This window comes from Falco rusticolus, chromosome 6, assembly GCF_015220075.1.
Source record: "Falco rusticolus isolate bFalRus1 chromosome 6, bFalRus1.pri, whole genome shotgun sequence".
Lineage (NCBI taxonomy): Eukaryota > Metazoa > Chordata > Aves > Falconiformes > Falconidae > Falco > Falco rusticolus.
In genome coordinates, this window is record NC_051192.1 from 26,306,443 (window position 1) to 26,333,014 (window position 26,572).

General features: G+C 38.5%; 1 protein-coding gene across 1 annotated transcript in view; it reads right to left on the reverse strand.

Annotated features, from left to right (window-relative positions):
• REV3L (REV3 like, DNA directed polymerase zeta catalytic subunit) overlaps positions 1–26,572 on the reverse strand; it is a 125,065-nt gene that overhangs the window by 3,219 nt on the left and 95,274 nt on the right. The window contains exons 19-31 of the mRNA XM_037391313.1: positions 20,981–21,096; positions 15,759–15,877; positions 15,004–15,122; positions 13,901–14,042; positions 10,098–10,342; positions 8,950–9,058; positions 7,866–8,072; positions 7,142–7,251; positions 6,037–6,151; positions 4,165–4,302; positions 3,096–3,286; positions 1,941–2,187; positions 385–594 (exon numbers count right to left, since the gene is read on the reverse strand). Of these exons, the coding sequence (XP_037247210.1) occupies positions 385–594; positions 1,941–2,187; positions 3,096–3,286; positions 4,165–4,302; positions 6,037–6,151; positions 7,142–7,251; positions 7,866–8,072; positions 8,950–9,058; positions 10,098–10,342; positions 13,901–14,042; positions 15,004–15,122; positions 15,759–15,877; positions 20,981–21,096 (2,068 nt within the window). The remainder of the gene's footprint in view (positions 1–384; positions 595–1,940; positions 2,188–3,095; positions 3,287–4,164; positions 4,303–6,036; positions 6,152–7,141; positions 7,252–7,865; positions 8,073–8,949; positions 9,059–10,097; positions 10,343–13,900; positions 14,043–15,003; positions 15,123–15,758; positions 15,878–20,980; positions 21,097–26,572) is intronic.

The following is a 26,572-nucleotide window of genomic DNA, read 5'->3' on the forward strand; positions in this document are numbered from 1 at the left end:
AAAACACATCCATGTTATACATATAAACACCTAGAACACCATCAGTTATTTTAATGCAAAAAAAGGTGAATCCTTCATGCTTTTACAACTCTCTATCACTGTCGTTATAGAAAGGCACCCACAAACCATTTAAGATACTCTTAAAAAAAGAAGAAAAGGAGATAAGCATGTTCTGTTCTGATCCTCCCATTTGCCTTCAATTTTACGCAAAGCTAATGAGAGTAACAGCTGCCTTCAACAGCAACAGGAAAAGCAAACGAGCTCTAACATGTTTAACACCCGGACCATACTTCCCGTTTCTGTTGGGGGCATTCAGTAACGCACCGCTTTGAAATTTCAGTCCCTGTCTTTGGCTGACAGACATCTGACAATGCTTAATCATACCTTGACCAGCTGTTCCTGCTTACGCTCCAGCTCTCGGATTTCTTGGTTGAGAATCACTGCCACATGCTGCGGCTGGCTTCTGCATTTATTACAGATCCCATACTGGGTCAGTTCATCACAGACGGGACAGTGTAAGGTCGTGAAATACTGGGAGATTGTACCTTTGTGTCCTTCTAGCTCACTGCGGGCGGCTGAGGCAGCTTTTTGAATCTGTTTAAAGAAAAAAATCAGAGGTAATGAACTTTCAAGAGAGCAGCTTGCCTTATTCCTAGGTTACATAGCCTGTGTTTTTTAAGAAGAGTCTGAAAGTGCAACACAGCCTGCAGGGCACGGGTTCACACACAAATCATTAACACGGACTGCACCACGCTGAAGAGCGTAGCATTTGCCCTGAAGAGATAACACAGAAGAGCCCCCCCCCCCCCCCCATTTCACAGGGAAATCTCACCAGAAAAAGGAAGGAAATCCTCAGTCACATGCGAAATTCCTGCTCTCATCTCAAACTCTGCCTCCTGCAGTCATTCCTTTGAGGGTGCTGATCTACTTCACAATTATTTGTGCCCTGGCAGCCTTCCAGACTCTGCCTCCTCTCCAGTGTCTGTGCCAGTGCAGTCCCAGCTGCAGCGCTGCCACCGTGGCCCTTCGGCCCGTGGCTCTAGCTGATGCTCCCTTTTCCCCAGGCAAAGCTCCACCACTGCCCCCGTGCCCAGATGAGCTCATTCTCTGCACTTGCTCCTGATGCTTCATGACTCACGTTTCGTGCTATCCTTCACACTCCGCTCCAAACACCCAGCTGCTCTGCTCCCTGTGACCTCCTGGTACTCCCTGGCCTTGCAGAAAATCAGGGCTCTCTCTGCTTTTTTAGAGCAGCTTGTTGGAGATACTTAAGGTGAGTGTCAGAGTGCCATCGGAAAAGTAGAGAAAAGCAGCAGAACTGAAGTCAATCAAAGCTATATTAAAAGTCTGTAGTGGGAAACATGATGTACTACTATGCTGCACAAGTCCACGCTAAGCAGAGTAATCAGACTACACAGATACATTGTCTTTCACCATTGCTTTTTTGTCAGGGGAATCACAAACTAAAATCCAGCTATTTAACACTTCTCTCCCTGCATCTCAATAATTTCTTTACCTTTTAGGAAAGTCAGTTTTGGACACAATTAATTTTAAATTTCCAGTGATACAGATTTTTCTAAAAAGTGTTCCTGCTGCTGTGGCATTACCACCTTTTCTATAAAGAGTAAAGATCTTCAGAACATCTTGGAAAAACAGTTAGGGCAAAATACTCTTTCGAACTATGGAAGGGTTCAGAAAATAGATGATGACAGTGTGATCAACCCTGTGCAGAAGGGCTGGCCAAAAAACCCTGATTTACTACGTGAAAAAAACCACATGGAAGATCTAACAATCAGGTCTGCACGTCTGGGCATAAAACGCTGCCTTGTGAAATAACCTTTGCTGTTGCCTCATATAATCCTCATTGCATTAAAGGTCACAATAAACCCAAACACTATAGATGCACTGTGTTTGTAATCTGTTTGTTTTCAAACACTTACCCGTGGCAACTCATGGTACCAGCTGAAGACATCTATGCCAATAAGTGAGAACACCCTAGCCAGCGGTGGCAGAATTTGTTTGGTGATATAGTATGTGGCATTCAGCCTCAGGCTGGAATCCTGCAGGACCTCGATGGGCCGCCTCACCAGCTGTATCAGGGGCAGTCCGGGCATGCCATACACAATGACATAGGGCACTCGCTCCCCAACTCGTGGTTCAGAGCGACGGTCATAGGCAAGCATTCTCCTGTTTAAAAACAGCCTTTATAATGCATCCAGAGACAAATTCATCGTTATTTCATTTGCTTGTGAACTCCCCCATCTGATTATATCAGCTCTCCAGATAACTGAAATTAGTGCCTATTACGTGAAGCGCAGGAGCAGTTTGTTCCATTTTTAAGTTGTGTCATGCTCAGACCCAAATTTTAGAACTTGGAACGTGAGCCCTGAAGATATGCTCTCTTTCAAGTCACTTGGATTTGCACACAGGTTGCTTTCTAGCTACCCCTTCCCTAAAGAAATACTTCAATGAAGAGCAGCCAGGGTACTAAGAAGAGCTCAAGTACCCAGAAAACAAAGGACAATTCAATTTGAAGCAGGTATAAATCCAGAACTTTGAATTTTATTTTATTTAAAAAGCATGGCTTAATTTGAAGACCTTCTGTATTAAGCAAAGTGGCTAAATGTGCCAGATCACATTATCTACTACTGATAAACAGTATCAACAGGTTGAAACCCTAACTTCAAGTAAGGTACTTTTTAAAGAATGAAAAATTAGGCCTGGTAATGTGTTTCACAGCACAGAGACACATCACTATTACAATTTTTAACATATCTAAGAGCCGCGAGTGATGGGCAATCTTGGAGAGCTGAGCTTTTGTACAAAAACCAAAGCATAAATAACAGCAGTGAATACACTGTTATAGTGTCCTGACGAGAGGCTTTACTCTTCAGCCTGTGTGGCTCTTCCCAGGACTATGAAATAAATGGCTTTCTAGGACTATCTGACGCCTGATCCCTCTTCACACACAGGAGAAAGTCAGAGCCAACCACTGCAACAGTAGCTGAAGGAGACATCTCAGTGCTGCTCGTAACTTAGCGGTACAAAGGTCAAGAGAAAAAATATCTATGATTGGCACTTGTTAAACTTGTTACCTTGTGATTTCCAGGGCTGGTACACAGGACCCAGGTCTGTAAGCTGAGCTCCCTCTGTACTCCTTTGCAAAGATGAAGTCTTGCATGCTGGCTTTTCCTTCCAGTAACTTCATGCATTGATTCTGAACGTACTGTTTGATCTGACTTATGTCCCGTGTTTCAAATAGCAGCTTGATAGAACACTCAAGTATCTTTACAACCAAAGGAGAAAGGTGAGAAAAGCATGTTTAACTAAAAATATAATTAATTACAAATAATTCAGTAAATTCCATGGAAATATTAATACACCACTTAGAAAAAGCAGCAGAACTAGAATGTTAATGTGACAAAAGGCTGCATTCTCTTCCACTCAAAGACATTCATAAACACATTACTGGACAACTTTTTCCTCAGTTTGACACAGCTTTCACGACATTATCCATACCCTGACACCCAAGACTGTTTCAACAGTTACAGAGGTTTTCCAGAGTATGAGGGAAGATGTTTTTTCCCCATCATCTAAAATATTTTGCCATGACTTTCTGACCACCTAGGCAAACAAAAGCATTGGGATTAAAAAGAAAAATGGAAGTAAATCCTCCTAAGTGGTTACCTTTCTTAATGGCATAAATTTTTTTTACTTGATTAAGAACAAGAGCTTTTTCTTTTAACCCCCCCAATACACAGCTTAAAATAAACAGGCAAGGAAGTTTATTTTAAATGAATTTTTAGCTAAACTAGATTTATGTAGTGAGCTATTTAGCAGACATCAGTGTGCCTCATCATCTTGGGCTAATACTCACTTCCAGTTGAACTGGATCAAGAATGGTCTTCTAGAGAACTTACAGGGGGCTGAAGGCTTTTTATATGGAGATTTTAGGGGCTGAAAGATAGTAGTTAAGATGGAAAGTGCAAGTCCTGATAATGCTGTGCAAGATCTTCAATTTATATTTCCAATGGCACATACCAGAAAAACAGACAAAGTCTCAGCAAACTCACAAGGACTAGAAACTCCTGAGAAAGGACAAACATACAATGAAATAACACAATACTATAACTTTATTCAGTAAGAAATGCAGGAGCATTTTACCTTGGAAACGGCAGGGCAGGAGTCCCTTCGGACTGTCTCTATGCCTTTTGCGTCAAATACTGGGTCTTTCTGGTCCAGTGTTTCATACATGTAACCCACGTACCTCTTTTTAGTTTGCAGGACACATGGCAAGTAGACCTGGAATGTTTAGAAAGAAGACAGCCCAGTCTGGCATGTGTTGTGAATACAAGGTGGCTCTGAATATGGAGGGTTTCCTAAGGAATACTTTGTTGTTGTTGCTGTGTTTTGGGGTTTGTTTGTTTAAATCATTAAAACCAATACATCAAAGGACTGTTCAAGGTTGGCTGAGGAAGCTGGGATTCAGTGGTGTTCCATTCTTAAATCACTTCGTATTTCATCTAGCTGTAAAGGCTAAGAAACCTGAAGCTCAGATGAAAAGTGACACACGGTACAATTTGAGTACCCTTACGTGCCTGGATTGCATCTGTCAGCATTTTTAATGTAACTGTATCATCTCTCTTTCTTAAAAAAAGACATTTTAAACAACACAGAAGAAAACTTTCCCAGAAAAAGTAGTGGCTTTCTTTTTTCAAACTTCATCTAATTATGAGATGCCTAAAATCATTTAGTATCTTGATTTGGGGAAAGCATGCTTTTTAAATGCCTATGCTTGGAGAACAAGTTTCCTCATGAATGGATTTTTAGGGTAATGCTCTCCTTTCCTTGTTTTCTCCAACCTCTTACTTCATTCTCTTGATTGCATCAGTATTCCTTACCAGTTTTAAAAGAAAGAATGGAGAACAACGTATTACCAGGATAACACCGTGTCTTCCTGGCTCTCATGGAAGAAGGAACAGTGAGAGTTTAGACCGCCTGAGGCTGAAGAAGGTCCTGCACACAGGTATCCCATTTCTTGGACTGATGCTCCCTCCAGCTTTGAGGCATCTTCCCCTTCCTGTGCTAGGAAGCTACCCTAGGTGAGTACTCAGTATTTTGACCCAGAGGTGAATAAGGGCACTTGGACATCTTCTCAAGTATATCCTCACACCTAGTATTTTTTTTTCTGGCTAATTACTCCTTCAGCTTAATGACACAGAATTACCTCAAAGTGGGAAGCTTTCCTGTACATTAGTCAGTGAGGTAAAAAATGCCGTGCCTTCCAGAGGTATCCTGACTTTTCTTGCTAATATTTTTCTACTGTAATTTCTGCAAAAAATGGCAATTTGCTTACAAATTCTGATTGAACCTGTTGAGTCAGGTATGTACCTTGAAAATACCTAGAGCACCTGAACTGATTGCTAATGACTTTCTAGTGATAAACTTCCACCAAAATTAGTATCACATTGCCTTGCTCTTCTACAGAAGGCTTATTGTCATTAACACTTCTTCCTACTGAATGGATTTTTATGATTCTTCATTTTATATGTCTATGTATCACATGGACATATCCTGAAGTGTGCTAAGGCTGGCTGAATAATAAGTATCAGGCTTGTAATTAAACACACTGGAATCACTTCAAGGGATGGTGCACATTTTCTCTAGCAAGTTGCACACGTTGGTTTGATTGCATGTATATAATACAAAACTGAAGGTGATGTTTCCAAAAATTGATGAGACAGGCATTTCAAATTGCCTGGTGCTGCCAGCACAACAGGCCACCAGGCATCCTGATGTGAAAGCAGGAATATTTCTTTTTGCTGCTCATGCTGCAGTGCTCCTCTGACAAGGTCCCTGAGGCATTAAGGTGCTTGCAATGTAACCGCAGGGACAGTACAGCACACAACTGCTGTATATTCTTACACTATGTTACTGTCCAGAAATATCTTTTATCTTCACTTTTTTTTTTTTTTTTTTTTTTAGGGTAACAATATTTTCACCCAACACACTTGACACAAAATGTTTTCCTTTTACCTTTTCAAACTTCAGTTTAACAGGTTTGGGGTTTGTTGCTGTTACAGCTTCAGCAATTTCTTGACCAATCTTAAAAGACTGCTCCTTTGTGGCTCCTTTCAAGAGTACAAACATGCTAGAGAAATGAGACATAGGAAATAAGCACAAGTCTGTTCAACATATTTCCTGAAACTTATAAGCAACAGTTTCCTGGTAGCAAGGCAGGGATGTTGTTATCAATCCTGTTCCCTTCCTTCAGACAGAAAAGCAAAAAACCTGAGAAACTGCAGTGTTTGGTATGAGATCAGGAGCGCCAAAGGCATGACAAATGCTGTGACTCTGGTGAAGCAGAGAACATCACTGCTCCCAGGCGCTGTAAAACTTCGAGTTCCCAGGAGAGAACCGTAAAGAGCTCTGGGTGCCCCCTTTTTCCCCTACTATAGGCAGCAATAGGATTTTACATCCTTTCTCCGACAGTTTTTCATTTTGGAAGTTACTGTGAATTTAGTATCTTTGAATTTTCAAGTCTTTCATCAAAACTGGCTGAAATCAGTCCTTGGATTCACAAGTTAAGGAAGGATAGCCAGACAAGCTTTGTTTCCCATGGCTGAGAAATTATCTGAGTCTTGCACTAGAGACGCATATGCCTAGAGCATGGCTATTATTTAGATGAAAGAGTGACCGAGAAAGAGGAGATATTTATATGATGTATTTCAGGCAGCCTAATCGTATCTTTTTAATGCTCTGGTGGCTGCCTCTGAATTGTATCCACTTCTGAAGCTTAAAATAGTGCTTTCCTCTACGTACAATATAGTACGCATTGCACATTGATAGGTACTCTATTTTCAAAAATAAAAATGGCATCATAAACAGGCACAAAAATATTCATTCGATAAATAAGATTTATATTAATTCACAGCTGAAAAAATATAGTCTTCCCCCCCTCTTTCTTTTCCACATAGTTTTCAAAAGAAAGGAAACCCTCGAAGTGCGTTCTAAGAGTCCACATACTCTAAGAGGGTCCAGATACTCTTTTCAGTATCATAAATTACCCCTGTTGAGACAAAAGAAAAACATATCTATAAAGAACTACAAAGATTTTAAAAAGGACAGTAAGAAGCCTTACCTGTCAGTATCACCATACACAACATGAGCACCCCATTTTTTCGTATCGTTCACCAGTTTTATAGCACGCTCCAATGTTTCTCTGGCTTTGTGGACAATGCTATCCCCAACCTGCAAAGTTAAAAGATAAACTGAAAACCTGTATTCTACTGTGAAACCCAATACCAGCTCTTGATAAACATGGTCTAACCTTGCTTATCAAGCATTGTTTATGAGAATTACTATACTGAGTTGCTTGTGTTACCCCCCAACAGCAAGAATTAAAGGAAGAGCGATCAAAAATTACAAAGAATTAAAATAAAGGAAAATTTGGTTTGAACTTCTCTAGGCATATTAAAAGTGTAAGGAGCAAGACAAGATTGCTTAGGCTCATTTTCTTTAGTTTTACAAATCTGACAAATCCTTTTATGAAAACTATGAAACAGCTACAATGTTTTATTTTATTTCCACTATCAGAACTGTGATCCGATCTACCTTTGGAGAGAGCTCTACAGACATGCCAACTCCAAATGCCCTTTGGTGGGAAGAAGAAAACCAACACTTTTATTTTTTATTAAAATGAATCACAAATAAATCCCAAGTTGCTGATTTTCAATACTGCAAATAAAACCAGCTTTTATGAAGGTATTTAGATTAAATATGTTTCAAACAATAATACTGTGTTATCCGACTACACTGTTTTGTCTTTTCCACAGTTCTTCTGTGTTTTTATCTGCAACCCTTACCTCAGTGCATGGCATTCTTCCAGAAAAATTAGCAGCAGTATAACCAAATGTAAAATTAGCTATATATTTAAGACCCAACTGACGAGCTTCCAGCATTCGAGTTATAGCTCTGTCATGCTTATAAGCCTTCATGGACTGTTTCACCATTATCCTAGTCTTCAAGATTTCTTCTAGCATTCTTGGCAGCACACCCTTTCTTACTGAAGGCTGTCATAAAGGGAATAAAGAAAAAAATTATGTTAAAAAGCCCAACCTAAACAGTTAGGAGTAAAAGCAAAACCCAGAACTATTAGATAATCACTGTTAAGAAGACAAATTAATTCGCAAGATGCCCTAGGCACCAGCGGTTTGGCTCATCTCACAAATATTACAAGCAACCTAGGATACAGGCAAAGCTCTTAAGGGCAGGGTAAATAGCTTTTTGTTCTTTGCTTTCATCAGCCCTGTGAACGCAATGTTTAGATAACCTTATTAACTAAACTGGGACTTCAGTATTTAACTGATAATTCTCAAAATGTTAAATACTAAAGGAATACTATTTTTAAAAAACTCTGCAAATATTCCTCACTTACATTTTTTGTTTTACATTACGTATACATATGCTGGTGAGCGGCTAATTATTTGTAAGAGCTCCAGGCCATATTTATTAATTCATTACAAATCAGCCAGCAGTACATGTAACATAAAATGAGAACAACAGAAAGCAAGTTAGGGAGTTTCATCTCCCGAATGATGACTCTTTTTCTAGGAAAGCATTCTGCTATACAGGCAGGAGAAGAACAAAGTGTTACACACAGATAATTACTGTTTGATCCCCAAACCGCACTAGTAAAATACAGTTTAATTATAGATGAAATAAGCCTTCAGTATCAATGAAAGCATGAAGATAACATTTTATTACCTGAACTGCCAGAAGCACAGCACTGACAAATATCAAAAAAACATTGGGAAATGAGAACCGAACCTCCCCCCCTTCTGTCTGCTCTTACTGCAGCAAAATATAAACTACAATTATCAATTTGATCTTAAGCTAGTCAGCCAACAGGAAGTGAAAATACCTGTCACAGAGCACTAATATCATTACCTTGACAAAAGCTACTCCACTGGGTGACACTGTGATATCATGCCTAATCTGGTAAAGTAAGTCAGGAGGTACTCTGAGAGATGTACAGCCAAATTTGAATGCATCATATCTAATAAAGAGAAAAATTAAATATGAAGACAATTCATTCATTTACAGCAGCATCAAGCAAAAGCATCAACTCACATTAAAACGCTGGGAATGCCAGCAAGGATAGAATCACAATTATAATCTCAGGTCTAAACAAACATACTACCGTTTTTAAATTTCTCAGCTACGTGCAAAAGGCTTTAGCCATAAAGTAGTAATAAACAGTTGAATTCCAACACGTGTAATTTATCAAATCTGTTCTGTGTTAATGCATATTTCCAAATGCTGAGTTAGTGGAGGCAGGTACTCATACTGTAATCCCCTATGGAAACCATGCATGTTTGCAAAGGAAAACACTGCATGTATTTTCTTCCTAGAAATTCAGAATTTCAAATCAGAAACTTGAAAACCTGATGGTGACACCTAGCAATCATCACATACATCTTCCCATTCTTCCAAATATTGTGATATAGAGGTAACAACAATGAGCAATGAGATTTTTTTCCCCCGATTAACAGAATTACTGTTAAAATCAGTAAGAGATGCTACAAAGAGTATCACTGTATCTTCTTATTTTGATTAGTTAAGACCAGAGTGAGCTAAGACTGTTAAAAGAGAACAATAACTAACATACAGCAGAATAATACTAGTCCAGTTTGAAAATAGGTAGTGGATTTATATAACATTTTAACTTATTCTGAAGCAATATTAAAACTAGCATCACCACAATAATAAAATAGGTGACAATACTAAAATAACACACATGCACATACAGAGTTGGGTTTTTTTTTGGTTTTTTTTTGTTTATTTTTTACACAATGGAGTCTAATTCTGTATTTAATTTAAATTACATATTGATATGTGAATATGTGTGCCTGTGTGTGTATACACATGCACCCACCCACAGAGTAGATCTTTATCATCTCTATTGTGTAACAGAAAATGGTGCTATTCATACATGCCCACTTGTTTCCAATGACAACCAAGGGTTCTCAGTACCTGGGAAAAGATGGTAAAGTCTCTATGGAATCAAAGTTTGTGAGAGAAGAATAACAACTTACTTTCCTAAGTTTTCAACATGTCCCAGGCAGGTTGAAAAACAGTAGTTGTATGCTATCACAATGGAAGGATATAATGACTGGAAATCTAATACGAGGACAGCATTGCTGTAGAAGCGAGATTCTGGCTCCATTATTAAGGGAACACACTGTAGGGCTTTCATTTGAGCTCGCTGCTGGACACTGGGTGTCACAGGAATATAATTCATTGGCTTTGCAATACGCAGCATCATAGACTCCACACGATACTGCAAAACAATTTGGATATAATAATTATAATTTAGAAAATAAAGAATAAGCATGGGTGTATTAAAACTGTGTAAATACACACTTGCATTTCCTGAATTTAAAGTATGGACAACTAGTTTTCCAAAATAAACTGCCACACTCTTACTTTTAATGTATATTTTATATCACATATTGAGGAACTTTTCCATGTGTTTCCTCATCACTTAGCTCTAATAACTGAAAATCAAGTACTTCTGATTTTTATCTATGGAAAAAAGAAACATCCAGCTCAGGTTCAAAAAATAAATATACAACAGGCTGCAACAATACATATGGACAGCCATGCTATAATCAGTGAACAAGCATTTGCTAAACTGTATTTTTGTTAAGACTTACAGAATGTTGAAGAGAATAGTATTATATGCAGTTGATGACCATTTTCCATAGGAATCTGCACAGAAATTTTATTTCAACATTTGGGAAAACAAAGAAATCACATGCGAGTTGTGTAAGTTGATAATTATGCCTCCAAGACTTTGACCATGAGAAGTAACTAAAATATGCTTGGCAGCAAGAGAACCAAAGGAAGAATCTACATCAGCCCATTTCAGAAGTCTGCTGCTTTGCACTGAGTATCATGCTTTCTCCCTGATGATGCCACAAGTAGTACAGAAAGTGTAAAATAACAAGTTTAAGAACTTTCACCTTGTACAAGACATCAGAAAATGTCATATATGGAGATAGCAGCATGAGAAAAAAACCAGCCCTATTTATGTATTATTCAATGCTTTAGTAAGACTTTAAAAGCAGTAGTAGCCATGTACTCACCGTGTCCATTCACAATAAAAACCAAAATACCTGAAAATGACATACATGGGTGGCAAAGGACTGAAAATCCCAAAATATCAATGAACATTCCCATATAATTCTAAAATGCTGTGATTTATAAGGAACTAAATCATGATTCAAAAGCTTGCTGCACTGCATATTCAGTCACTGTACTGAACGGATTAGGTACAATTTCTTTAACTGATGTTATAAACGAACTTAAGAGAACCAACAGCTTTAACAAGACCCTGCCACCCTGCTGTCCTGGTTTCAGCTGGGATAGAGTTAGTTTTCTCCTTAGTAGCTGTAGCTAGTACAGCGCTGTGTTTTGTCTCTGACACAAGAACAATCTTGATAGGACACTGATGTTTTCAGTTGTTGCTGGGTAATGTATATACTAAGTTCAGGACTTTTTGTTTTCTTGGGCCCTGCCAGCGAGAGGGCTGGAGCAGCACGGGGAATTGGGAGGGGACACAGCCAGGACAGCTGACCCGAACTAGCCAAAGGGATATTCCATATCATATGATGTCATGATGAGTATATAAACTGGGGGAAGAAGGAGGAAGTGTGGGACATCTGGCACTATGGCGTTTGTCTTCCTGAGTAACTGTTACGTGTGATGGAGCCCTGCTTTCCTGGGGATGGCTGAGCACCTGCCTGCCCATGGGAATCGATGAATGAATTCCTTGTTTTGTTTTGCTTGCATGCACGGCTTTTGCTTTACCTAGTAAACTGTTCTTATCTCAACCCTCGAGTTTTACATTCTTTTATAATTCTCCTCCGCATCCCTCTGGATGAGCAGGGAGTGAGCAAGCAGCTGTGTGGTGCTTAGTTGCCGGCTGGGATTAAACCACGACACTTGCAAACAAGTTGGAGTTTGAAAGTATAGTTTTGCAGCAGTATAAGTTGCTGCTGCCTTGCACTGATTTGTGTCCAGTAATGAAGTCAGATGTGTGATGAGGTGGTCAGGGACTGGAACTGGCAAAAGCTAGGGTTTTTGTTTTGTTCCGCCCCCCCCCCCCCCCCCCCCAGTTTTCAGCGAGTTCTCCAATCATCTAACTAATAATCCATATGCATAAGACTACCTCCTGTTACATCTGTTTAGTCTACTATGAAATATTCAAGATAGCTTAATAAAATAAAATTTAAAAAATCACCTTTAGAAAAGGGCTTGTAAAACTTAAAGAGATACAAAAATATGGAAAAAAAAACTTAAAATGTTTGCAATCTGTTCTTAGTACTATTCCATTTTAACATCTTCTTCAGCTAAGGAGAAAAGGAACTACTTCCAAGGGAAAAAAACATTATTTGAGGTGACTGGGATTGTTGCAACTGCCATTTTTGTGACCTAGAAAGTTTCAATGGAAACAAAACACACGTGCACAGAAGGAAAGAGAATAGTCAGGACAGAAAATGCACCATGTTTCTGTTGCTTGCTCCCACTCACAGCCATTTGAGAAAATGACAGGTGGAACAGTCTTTGCAAGCTGCAATCATGACAGTTTAAGCATATCTACACTGGCAGTATGCCAGGTCCCACCCTCCCTGTCCCTAACTGCGTTTCTCTTCCCTTGTCCCAACACTGGTACTTTTCTGGTAATGCGGTAAACCAGATCAGGGAGCTAAAATGGCAAATGTCTATCAACCACCACCATAGTTCTGGCTGCTGGCATCACCCCCCCCCCCCCCCCCCCCCCCCAAAAAAAAATACTGGGACAGTACCAGCAAGATCAACAAGAACCTGCACTAGGTCAAGAGATGACACAGGGAACTGCAGTCAAGGGAAAACAGGTGGCAACATTTTTGAATGGGGTTGAACTGTTAAGGAACTGCAGCTTCAGTCGCTCCTGTTTCTGGCTGGCTTAAGACTGGTCTGCTTAGGACATTAGTTTTTGTCTTTTTGTCCACAGATACTGGCAAAATAATCAAACCTGGTCAGCTCAGCTATATGTCTATTAAAACAGAAAAAAAAAATGGTAGGCAAGAATTACGGTAGGCAAGATGACAACAAAAGACCAGACACATGTGAGTGAGAGTTGTCATCTCTTATTTCAGTTGGTGTTCAGGGCTCACGTGAAGCCATGAAAACAGTCTAGTTAGTCTCATCACTCAGAACCTAGGCAAGGAAATCCTTTGGTATTACTGGAGATTGCTGTGGTCTCAAAGAAAGAGTTGTATAAATCTCACTCTGTCCTGCTCCCCTTCCCTCTGATGCTAGTATCAAACTAACAGAACCACACACATCTTGCATGACACATGTATTCAATACAGCCAGAGCCTTTCTTGTCTTATCATCAGATCTCACCCAGAGGCCTGCTTCACAGGAAATGTTACTTAGAACATATTTGATGCAGCTTTGTCTGCCCTGGAAGAAAATCATCTCATCTCTCTAAACCATGCTCAATTGTATTTCTTAGTGTTTTAAAAAGCATTCATTTTCAGACTCATGTAAGTGTGAAAAATACCAGCTCAGAGGGAGAACTTAGTGTTCCCAAAGTTGGTAGAAGAGTCTCGCTGTTCTGATTTCAGGCACTATTTTTAACAGCTATTTTTAATCTCTGAGACTAAGCATTCAATCCATTATTACTGCTTTTGAATTGCCCTCCTCTATGTTTCAATTTTATGTTACGCAAAACAGTCTACTGTGACCTAACGAAAATACATACACTAACTGAAAAGATACCAAAGAACTAAAGTGCTTTGTAAAGACTATTCTGCTTTTGTGAAGCGTAAGGAAAACTGAATCTTACCTGGGAGCCTCTTGTTAACACATGTAAGAACTGAATGCCAAAAAGTCTTGCCATTTCACTTGTTCTGTCAATCAAATCCAGTTTGTCTAATAACTGGAGATTCCCACGGACCCGGCTAACATAATGATCAACCATTTTCCATCTGTGAAAGTGAACAACTCGTTATAAACAATGAGGAGAGTGTTGCTCTTTCTACTAAGAAAAACGTGTTTTTATGACAGCTTGTTACAAACCAGCAAATAAAATCTCCCCTGGGACATTTTTGTATGGCTCTTTCAAAAATGTGGCACACACAAGCATACACTTACATATGCTGAAGATACTACTGTTAAGGTATATCTCAGTAACATGCTATACCCTGTTTCCCTCACTGCCCCTAAAGGATGAAACAGAAACGTCAGATTCTCCTCATCGGTTGAGGTGGGTTTTTTAACCAAGTGGACTTTTGTGGAGATATCCTTCTATATTAAGAATACCTATCTCAGTTGGACAGAAATCTGTAACTTCAGCACTAAACCAAGTTTCCACCTAGTTGAAAAGTACTTAACTTGTACAGAAATTATATGTATATCATGAAAGACGTTCACATCAATACTCAAGTTTTATGAATTGTTCGTATCACACAATACCACATCACTCCAAGGCAGTAAAGGCCAGTGTGCTGTGTGTCATTTAAAGGTATTTTTAAGCAGCTATAGTTTCTGTCTTTACACCTTGCAAACTGCTCTGTGCTATTTTTAAGGCTAGCTTGGTTGATGTGAACCTGACAGTTCACAGAAGTCCTGATGAATAGTACGCACAAAATAAAGACCTTACAGAACTTCAAAATAGCGTACCTATTCAGATATGTTGAAACTGTAACTGAAAAATTGCTTTTTGTGCATTTTAAAGAGAAAAATACACAAAGATGAAATACTGAATTAACTACACAACAGAACACAGCAGAACAACTGAGTAAATAACCTCATGTTGCTGCACACAGACTGCTCTAGGACCCGAGCTAAACTGATTATTTCTTCCTATGCTGACTTTAGCTTATACCTATCCAATGTTAAGAATGCGACCTTAAAAATAACAAACCAAATGGATTAATAAATTATTACCTGTAGACATCTGCCTTATTATCAAACCAATCAGACAGAACTCGGAAAGTAAATAAGGGAAAACGGTGATGAAGAACATGAAAGCCCACGTTTTCGAAAGTGTAATTCATTAGATTCACCTAGAAAAACGCAAAGCACTTGTTAATATTCACGATGTTCTTCATAGTCAAAGAAATAACTACTTTTTAAAAATCATAACAACTAAATTTATTATTTTTTTCTTAGTATTCTTTGTTACAAACGTAAACATTCATACTTAGAAGTCCCTAACTATTTACAAGTCAGGAAACAATATCCCTCGTCAGTTCAAAAGAATATGTGGTATTAAGTAGATCACAAAGATCTGATCTGAATTTGGCTAGAACAAGCTTTGTAAAGACTGAGCCATTTGAGTATTAAATGTAAGGTCATAAACAGCAAAACAATGAGTAAGCCCAACAGCTTAAAAAAAAGTTCAAGTTATTTAATTTACTAAAAGCACCATACTAGACTAATTGCTAAAATAGGGAAGTTGTTCTCAAAATGCACAAGGAAGTGAAAAGGAATATCATTAAGAAACATTACTGAAAGATAACGGCTTCAGTATTTTACATTTTAGTGATATGCAAAATCCATTCTCAAAGTGGCAGACTGCTCTATTTGAAGAAGTGTACACGAATAAAGCAAAAAGTTACAGAAGTTAAACAAAATTTTCAACGAAGTCTACAGTAAGTTAAAAATCCCAGTAAGTCCAATTAACCTTTTACAAATTTTACCTCATTTCTCATCATTCTCCAAATATTTAAGATAATTCGCCCAACAATATTTATTTCACTCATTGTATCCGATCCATATTCATCCAGCTCAGTCGCAAATCTGTTCTCTTTCTTTTCATCTAAAGACATTAAAAAAGAATATATTCAGACAAGTTATAGGACAGTCAAGACTAAATCAAGCTATCCCTCTTCCAATTTGAGCTCTCTAGAAAAATAAGAATTCGTAAAGACTGTTACTGATTGCACAAGGTTATTTATTTACTGGCCTTCCACACAATCTCTAAATAAAACTCCCCCAGGTTTTTCTTGCGCATCCCTCTGAAGATAACTCTTAACTTTGGTTTCATTGAAATGGTGTCCATGGCAATATATTCTCTGTAGTGAATATATCGGTTAAGCAATGCTGAATGTTAACGGAGTTAGCTGCACGTGCACGCACATTAGTGCACAACATAAAAAAAAAGCGATTTCTGCCCTAAAGGGTTTGTAACTCAAGGCTTTATTGGCAATGATCTTACACAGTTGGAACCAAGTCACGGGAGAGAAAATTCAGTGCCTTTCATACAGTAAAAGCAAACCCACCGCAGTGGGAGCCAGCAGACACGAGTTCTGGATAGCACAAACGGAGAGAGAAGGAAATAGGAAGGAACAAATGCAGAGGCACTCTGAATCTTCCTGTAAGACAGTGGTGACTACAGCACAGGAAAGACACCCTCTTTTGCCATCCTTGGGTTTTTTTCATGCTTTGAAATACCACAACACAAAAGAAGATGGTCTTTCTGGTATATTTCTTGAAACTCTTTTTTTTCAGTCATCCTAAGGCTACAGTTTTGGTATTCTTTCCTGAGTTTACATAGATGTTTTTTAAAATGTACAACACAGATAAAATTCAGTATGAAAACACACTGTATTATTTGATCCTCTGTCTTGTTCCTTCTTATTAGTTTAACAGATGAGAAAGCACTTTGAGGCAATTTCCCCACAATTCTAAATCCCTACCCATTTTTCAACTGTCGGGTGTATACTCTGCCACTACTCACTTACCAGATACCCCTGCACAGTACCCTACTAATAAAAAGCAGGAACTTTTGGACAGAGTGTACAGAAGTGTGGATACACAATATTTTGCAATAATGATCAGAACTGAGCAACTTGTTCTTCAAAGAGCCGTGAAGCACATTTACCCTTGAAGACAGAAGTACAAATTGCCTGAAATTCTGACTGTTGTGAAAGAACATACTACAGATTAACTTTGTATGTTGATCTTTCAAATCTGTATATCAAAATATGATTAAGAAAACCTATTTTGCATTTACTGACCTTATCAATAAATCACAGAGCCTTGACAAAATTTAGCAGACCTTTCATACACAGTATCAAAATGCGTATCACCTTTCTAACCTCCTTATTGTTTCAGATTTTTAAGGAGAGAAAACAGCAATTTCTCTTTTCATGTTTGGATGGGAAAAAAAAACCCACAAGCAGCAGCATTTTTTTTATCCTGCTTTTCTTCTTTTCCACATGCTGGATCTCCTGTGAAAGTAAGGAACTTAAATTTTTCCCCCCTCAATTTTTTTTCTTTTGTTGGAAGCAGAAATTATCAGTTAGTTTTACTTTCTGCAGTGTCACTCTAGTTCTCTTCTGAGTTCTTTAGGAGATACCCTACATTTCTTGAGTTTGCTTCCTGTTTTGCTGGTAGAAACAGGCAACAAAGTATACTGTGATCACAAAGGAGACCCACTGCCCGGATGAACAAGACTCTGCATGTGATGAGCATTGCAAAATTACAAAAACCCTGTAGTGCTCTACAGCTGGTATGGGGAATAGATCACCAGAACCACGTGAGCCTCTTTGGAAGCAAAGTTGTTAAGAAGCAGGACTGGACACTCTTCCTATCTTTCAAGTGCATGAGATGAAATAAAAAGTCTCCTCTCATTCTCTGTTACCCAGTCCCTAACTTTGAGCTGTGATGCAAAGGAGGAAACAGGAGGCCACAGTGCACACACAAAAAATGCCACTACGCACAGGCACAGTACTCACTTCTCTTGTGGTGTGTCCTAATGACTTATGAATAGTTCACTTGTAAATGGCAGAGGCAGCACCAGACTCAGCCAATAAAGCAAAACCAGAGAGAAGTCCAGCTTTCTTTTTGTTAAGTTGAAATCACAGGAAAGGGAAGGAAAAGTACCTTCCATCTTTATTTCAATAGGAGGAAAGAGGAGCATACTGCTTGAAGGAGCACTTCCTGTTCTGAAAATACAGCATGTGAAGAAGGGAGGGAAATATGAAGCATAGGGGTTGGAAAAGCAAGAGGAACATAGATGGGGTCAAAACCATGGACAAGGAGGCCACAAAGCAACAGAGAACACAACACCTGTACGTTTATGGTCATGCATGCAAGCCCACACTTATGGCATGACATTTTTGGGAGGAGCTCATCAGTGTGAACATTTCCTTATCTTTCTCCTGCAGTTCATTCAAAAAAGAATAATTACTTACCTTACAATAACACTAGTTCTTAGAAACATTTTAAGTGTTATGTATACCATTTCTGGGTGTGCATCTGCCGCCTGGCACAAGAACATCCATACTATGAATACCAGTGCTGTGGAGATCATACCTACGTCCTGCATGCCCACTGAAACTTTATGCAGAAAGATGTTAAGGGCTACAACCCTGGTTTCATTCACTAGAACTGAGTTCATGCTCTGTGGGACTTCATAGATGTAGGGAAGAAAGTCCAACTGTGAAATATTCAGGGACATCATCATTAAGAACCATGCTGTTCCCAGAGAAGTAACCTTGTCTTTCTTGAGGAACTCTTCATGTGCACGCCAATTCCAGTAACTTGAACAACAGCTTATGTCATGAAGATGAGTACTATCAAGAGCTTTGCTAACGTAACTTTTGATTCTGCATCAACTACACTGCAGGCATAGCTGTTCTGCAAGACAAGACCTGTGACTCATCCCTTCAGAACAAAAGCAGAGACACATTAGTTAACTGTCCCAAACTGAAGCGGTTGTTCAGCCATACTTCTACAGTACAGCAGTAATCTCTGTGATCTTTGGAGGTTTAAGAAAACGTTGACTGCAACACTGATCATTCCTCTTACCAAAGACGGTGCAAATCTTGAAGCGTAAGGGGTCCAAAGTCCTTCAATACCTCTGAAGACTGTACCCAGAGGCATTAATATTGCAACCATTACATCATCTCAATTTGAGCCATCAGGAGAATTTCATAACAAGGTTCACACAATCAGTTTGTAAAGAACAAATTTTAGACCTTTGTGCTGAAGAAGGAAACTTGTGACCTTTGATGGCCGACCCATATTTAAACTGCTATATGTTCCTGTTTTCATGTATTAAGTACTAAAAAAATTCACCAAGGTCCAGTTGCCAACAACTTTCAACTGAAGATGCAATTTGTACCTATGTTTTCTTGTCCCTGGGAGGTCTCAGACTCAGACCTTTTCTAAACAGGTCACAGGTAATAAAAGCATCAAAAAATTCTGAAGGCATCAAAAGAGTACATAAATATTCAAACCTCAAGGAAGGAGTGCGTGAACGTAGCTCTTCTAAAACATCATGTTCTCCTGGCCAGGCACACAGTATGCCAACATAAAAAATGCTCTTGCTACGCTGCGTAAGCCCAAAGATGCAACTAGCCCAGTATCATGTTCTATCAAGTACCCAGAAGCAGAGACTTCAAGAACAGGGGAAGCAGGTATTGATAATCTCTCTAGAACTCTCCCAGCTTTTAACCTTTTGCAGCTTTCCTGGGCCAAACATTGTTTTCACATATGTAATAGTTCCCAATGGATTTTTCTTCCAATAATTTAACCTCCTCTTTAAGCAACATACACTTTAAGCATTTGTAATATTTCGTGGCAAGGAACTCAACAGTTAACAACCCAGGGATGAAAATTCAACTCTTACTCTATAGCTGCGGCCTTGCTAGCTTCATTTGGTGTTTTCTGGTTCTTGCATTGGAAAAGACTGTGAACAACCAATCCATAATCTCCCTTTACATCCCTCAAGATTTCATAGGCTTTCACCTTTCTCACCCAGTTTTGTCTTTTCTGGTCCTAACTTAACTAGACTACTAGACACATCTGCATTACCCTTCTCACCTTTACCAGTTCTCCTATATCCATTTTGATGAGGGAAAGATTATGGAAGAGGCTAGAATCACAGTATTTGAGGTACAAGCACGCTACAGATTTTAACATTGACATTGTTTTATATTTTCCTTGCTCCATAATTCCTAACATTTCATTTGCTTTTTCAACCATTACTAAGTAGTAGGATCAAGTTTTTAATAGGACAATCACAAGAAAGCACTTCTTATTTCACAGCTATTTAGTTTCTGTACAGATCTTTGGCAGGAGCCCTGACAAAAGCAGCTTTTTCAATTGTTTTGACTTTTAGGATCCTATCTCCCTCATCCACATCATCTTGATGACTGCAAAGAACTATAACAAATTTTTGAACCAGTTTTTAATTTTACAAAGTCATCCTGACTGCTCTCAGGTGCACTACATTTGTCTAGCTGTTCATGGCATTCTTCAGAACAACAGCTTCTATTGATTGGCTAAGTGTAGACACTAGGCTTACCACTCTCCTGGGTAACTTTTCCTCAAGTTTTCAAGAAAAAAAACCCCTCAAACAGATGATCTTCTGAATGTTGGAGGAAAGCTTCAGCACCTGGGCTAGTAAAATTTGCCCACAGTACAAGAATAGCTATTGAAAGTAAGGATTTTGTTACAGAGTTGCTGACCAGGGCACGTGCTGTTCAGGAGCATCTTTATGACCTTGTATCCTAGCCAGAGAAACTCAAATAATGATTATTGTAGGTAACCTGAATACCATACGCATATGACAGAAACAAAGGAGAAGGAAGAGAAAGTTTGGAAGCAGAAGCACCTCCAAGAACTGAAAACTTAACACGTTACTACTGAAAATGAATCTACGTTCATGGATACAGGACACACCCAGAAGTGGAATACACAAAGAATTAAAAAATTCAGAAAACACTGAAAACCAGAATCTCATTGGTATTTCAGATTATTTTTTTACTGTGATTATACCTACAACAACAAAACAGCAACAACAAAAAAAGGTCCATCTGAGGAAATACTCCACATTTATTTTTTTAATTTATTCATAAATTTCTACTTGTTTCTATTGAAACTGAACTGAAACCCCAATACAATAACTTACCTGGCACACGAGAAATCATCTGGCATAAATCAACTTTTAGTGCAGCAGCTCTCTGTAAGAGATAACCCCAGGAATGCATCTGGACTTCATAGCCTAACAAAATGTCTGGGTCATATCTATAGAGGGGGGGAAAAAGGAAAATGAGCTTCATATTTTTTAAGAAAATATTTTCCATGAGTAGAGTATAAACAGGATTTCATTCTAATCATGTTGAGTTTAAAAAAGTAGCAGCCACAATCGGTTTCTATGAAAGCAGCATCTGGACTTTAAAACACACAATCTTTTAGGATCTTCAATATCATTCAACTGAAAATAAATTTAGAAGGAGTATCTTCATTGGGATTTTTTTTAACATACTTTTATTATTTCAATCTTCATAAATAAAGAACAAAATCTAGGTCTAATCAGGTTTTATCGATGGAATCAGGCTGTACTGAGCATAAACTGAAACCTAGCTACCAGCACAAGATGGGTAATAAAAATGTCCTCAAACTTTGTTGTACTATTTTCCTTTATGAAATAGAATTTGCTACTAGGCTACTGGAATGTTTTGCAAATAACAATGTGTCATGCATACCACAGCGTAGCTTATAATAATCAGAGGACACTTCTGGTCATAAATGCTGACTCTTTACTGGGAAAGTTATAATTCACAGTTGAGTGAGAGCTGTCAAAATTGAAACATGGAGAAAAGCAACCGTATTTACTTGTTCTATTTACATACATCTTCCTTTAAGATAACCTTCTTTCTGTAAGATACACAAGACAAATTCATTTTACGCTGTTATTTCATGCCAGGTGGAAAATCTGACTGGCTCAGGTATGACAGGGGAAAAAAAAAAAAAAAAAAAGAAGTCAGAATTGTCTTCTGACACAGGCACTGCCTATCTTCCATTTAGGCTCAGAGAAGAGTTGACTGGACAGAAGGACACACAAGGTGGCTTCAAAGTCAAAGCACTGGTAGGAGTTGGCTCGGAAGGAGCCTGTATCACCTACCTTTTGAGTAGGCACTATCAAAACCAGAAGTCATGATCTGGTCACTTGCTGAAGAGCCTAATGATGATTCTCCCAGGCTGGGCAGAAAGATACTGTCCAAAGTAACATCAGATAGCTGTTATTTTTATATCAAAAAAAGAAAAGACGCTTCACAGGGAAGGACATCTGCTTCTTTCAATGCAGCGGGTTTTGAGTTCCAGCAGGCAGGATTCAGTACAACTGAATGACAAAAGGGCAGCTGTCAGGAGGCAGAGGACTGGATGACAGGTCAAGGGTCCTGTACCACAGTCTATGCCCAGCCCCACAACTGGATACAGGCTTGCAGACCTTAGTTTATGGGAGAAGTAGGCAGGGACCTTGGCTTGTGAACAGGGTCTCTGTACTTTCTGCATCCTTAAAGGCATCAAAAAATGCCAACATTCCCTGACCGCTGATTATAGCGGAATACCACTTTCCTGAATTAAAGCTGTATCACAAACATTACAAATAAAGCTTCAGACTATCATCAAAGTCTCTTCCTTCTTGCGTGTCCCAGACAAGGGCAGATGACAACTCTGAAGTAACCAAGTACTCTGAGAATAGATCCAGAAAAGAGCTTCACCACACTTCTGCCATGGACATGAACTTTCCGTGAAAAATAAAGGGAAAAGTATTTGAATCTTCTTACTAAGCATGGCTATCTCTTTATTACAACTTGGGCTTTTGTACCAGCCAGCGGAAGCTGCAAAAATCCCTTTTACCTCCTACTTCTACCTGTGAAGGAATGATTTTCCAAAAATTTTTGGGTAAAGCCAGAGATTCTAAAGCAAGTTTTTGATTTCTAGCATTCCAGATAAAGAACCAGCACTTTGACTTTGCATTTGGGGGGTATTTTGCCATCTACTCTTAATGTAAAAAGAATGATTCTTTGGTTTTGGAGACAGGAAAAGAGTATCAGGCATGGAAGCAGTAAATTTACTCATTTTGGAAGCCTACTCTACCAGCTGTACACACCCAAAGTTACCTGGAACAGTTTATGGACAAATGAATGAAGCTAGCCTGCGGTTCCTACCAGCAGCAGAATCAGTGTCAAAAAGAGTTATGACCACTTGCTGCTCTGCACAACATACAATGACTGCCAACTGAGGTGCTAAAATTATGAATAGCTCCATCTAAGCTTTGAAATAAAAAGCAATTATGTAATGTTTTATACAGTCATAGAATAAATGTTAAAAAAATTAACATATTTCACATTAATTCTTGCAGCTATACTACCCTGGTCCTAGCATACAAAACACTACTGATTATTTAAAATAAAGGAAGTAGTCATTTATGTTCGTATTTGTAAACTGGTGTCACATAATTCAAAATGGAAAATACTTGTAGATTTTACGCAGGGCAAGATGTTATGCAGATGGGTTCCATGACAAATGCAAACATGAATGAGAAACTTGTGAAGAACTTCTTACGTGGTACATAAAACAGTATTCATTGTGCCAGGAACTTGCTTGCTCTTTTAAGCCTGTTCTGAACAGAAAGCACCATGTTGTCTGGAAGTAGCAAGCTGCCATAACTACATTAGACAGCTATTACCTGTGATGAAGGCCAGTTGCTCTGGGTTTCACCTTGCCCAAGTAGTGCATTATCTCCCTCACTTCTTACTTAACCGAATTGTAGTGGGCTATTACATTACTACTGCAAATACCTCTATTTGTATTGCAACCGAATGCAACATTTCATCGATTCATTAGTTAATCTTACTATTCTCTTTTAAGCTAATCAATAAAATTACCTTTGTAAAACATCTGCATATAATCACAAGAACTGTTTCCCTGGTATCCTTCAGATGGAAAGATGTTTTATAGGACAAGACATAAAACCACTGTAGTTTATGATGTTTTAAGATGCATGCATGCATTTTCTTACATAAATAAATTGTACCTAACTTCAATATTATGTATTTCAACACAATTTTATGTAAATTCACATGTAGATTGGAAAACTTATCACTCAAAAGATTAAAAAAAATAAATCAATGTGTAGTTTTGAACTCAGTCTTGCTTGCACAGGCCATTAGGGATTGCCTATAACGGCACATTACTGAGTCATAGTGTATCACTTTACAGTGCATTACTTTGCTTTTCCTTCCCAGCTACACACTGCACATGCATTAAGGGGAGGGCCTCATTTTAACTAAGTTTGGCATCTCAAGTTTTCTAAGCTGGTCTCTTTATTGTCACTGAAGAAAAAGGCCTCTTTGAGTGAACTATTCCTTATATTTTCGCCGACTCTTGTAGAATGAGGTCCTGTTCTGACTATTTAACATACATGGTGATGCGGGTAGACACTGACAACGAAATATAACTGTCTAAGTTTCAGTCACATGACTCTCATACAAAGCTATCTACATGGAAAATCAAGGTAGAGTACCTAATAAATGGTGAATTCAAACCCTACTGTCAATTCCCTGTAAACATAGTCCCTTAGTCTCAGTTTCCTGTATTTAAAATTTGGATCCAAGTGGTATCCTTCTGAAAGCATGAAAAATGATAAACACACCACCAGCAACTGAGTTGCTCAGGTACCGCAGTAAGTTACACATATATGTATTTTGTATGTAGATCTGTAGGCATTCACAATATATGTACAGAGAATTATAATTAGTATTAATAAATTTATGGATGCTTAGGTATTTCCTTAATTTTACAATCAAAATAATTTTTGGTTACGTGTGTCTCTAAATTATCTTTGAAGGAAAACACCAAAGAAAGATTAAATTCAATTCAAACTCCTTTCTAATGAGCAACACTTGGGACCCCAAACTCCTGTGTTACAATATGCATAAGGTCCATCTTAGGCAAAAGGTTTAACAGACCGATCTGATTTCTTGCACCTAACATGAGGTGCTGCTGTTTCTTGCTTATTGCCTTGCTGCTGATCAACTCGGTCTCAATTCATGCAGCATAAACGCCTTCTCCTGAAGCCAAATGCCATGTACCAGCGGTACCTATGAACCAGTGTGTCACTTCTTGAGAACTTCTGTGGTATTCTTTTTGCTATTAGAGGAGATGCCTGGACCTAAAGGATGACATTATTCCAAACGTGAAAATGAACAATTAAACCCAAGGTTTAGCTGATGTGTGCTCAACTGAAGTCTGTCTCTCTTTTGCTTTCTCTCTCCTCTTTTCATGTGATACCACAAAGACGACAGGTTGTGAGTTAAGGAGGATGCGTTTTATTTTTTTCATCCTCCCTTGTCACAATTTTTACAGTATACTATCCAGTTGGTCTTCATCATCAGTTTAAGCTGTTTTATTAAAAGAAATTGTAATGAGACCAGCTTTTATACCTGCAAGAAACTAGGAAGTTGTAATACTGATATTTGAAAGCTGCTGGCTAGGACTAACACAACGGGAATAAGAGGTGTGCCTGCCAACATAGTGATCTTTTGTTAAAAGGATGGGCACTGATACTGCTTTGCATGCTGTTGCCAGTCTCTCTGCAAAGATGAAAAGCAGCATTTATGCTGGCAGGATTTAAAGATGACAACATTAGCATTCAACTCGTACATGCTGCAGAGAAAAGAAATGCAATTATTTTCCTTTCTAGCTAAGTTGTATGTGCTGTTATGCCATCTCTTCCTCTTTCTCATTTGGTAATTTTGTGAATGAACACTAAAGCTCCCAGTTATGCCTTCCCTTCTATTATGTGTCTGGTTTTCCTGACTGCTATTTTTCTTCCAGCTAAAATTAAAAGAAAAAGGGGGGGGAAATATTAGGCCAGACCTATGGTACAGACAAAAAAATTAACTGTGCATGGCAGCAGAATGCTTGGTGACTCAAATACACAAATGAAATCTCTTGAAAACATTTTTCCAGTTTGCTTTTGGACAATAAAAATCCATAAAGTTGACACAGGACATTAAGGAAAGATTTCTACAGGAAAACGCCACAGAAGATGATAACGGCCTGGGAAAAGAAGGTTAGATTAATACATCTCTATTTTAAAAAGAAAATGTTGCTGAAGCATTTACAGAAGAACAAATACAATACATTGTATCCTACACAAAGAAACTGACTGGCATCATACTTTACAAGAAAAACATTATACAAAATATTTAAACATCAAGTATTAGCAACTAATTAATTTACAAATGTTTTATCCCAAAAATCTTTAAGAAAAATCCTATAACTGTATATTCTGTTTTTGTACTTCTACCAGAAACTACTTCCACAGGGACAGAGAGCCATGGGTGGTTGGCACATTTCAAGTAGCAGTGAAACTACTACCTTTTTTCAAGCCCATTCTGTTTCCACATCCTCTGTGTGTTACAGAGATGGGGACTGTGCATTCCCACATAAATTCCCCAAATTTTGCTCCTCTCATGTCTGCAGGACCAGCCCTTTTCTGCTACTGGTAGTATCTGCGCTTACAGAAGAGTGGCACAATTTTCCTTAAAAGTGTAGGACAGACCCAAACATTTAATTTCTCTTTCATGGGAATCCACTGCTCCATCAGGCTTGAACATCTCTAGTTTTCCCATTTTTTTTAAATCTCCAAGACAGACATTCTTGTAGCATTCCCTTCCTCCTCCCTTTACCTCCTCCTTCAACAGCC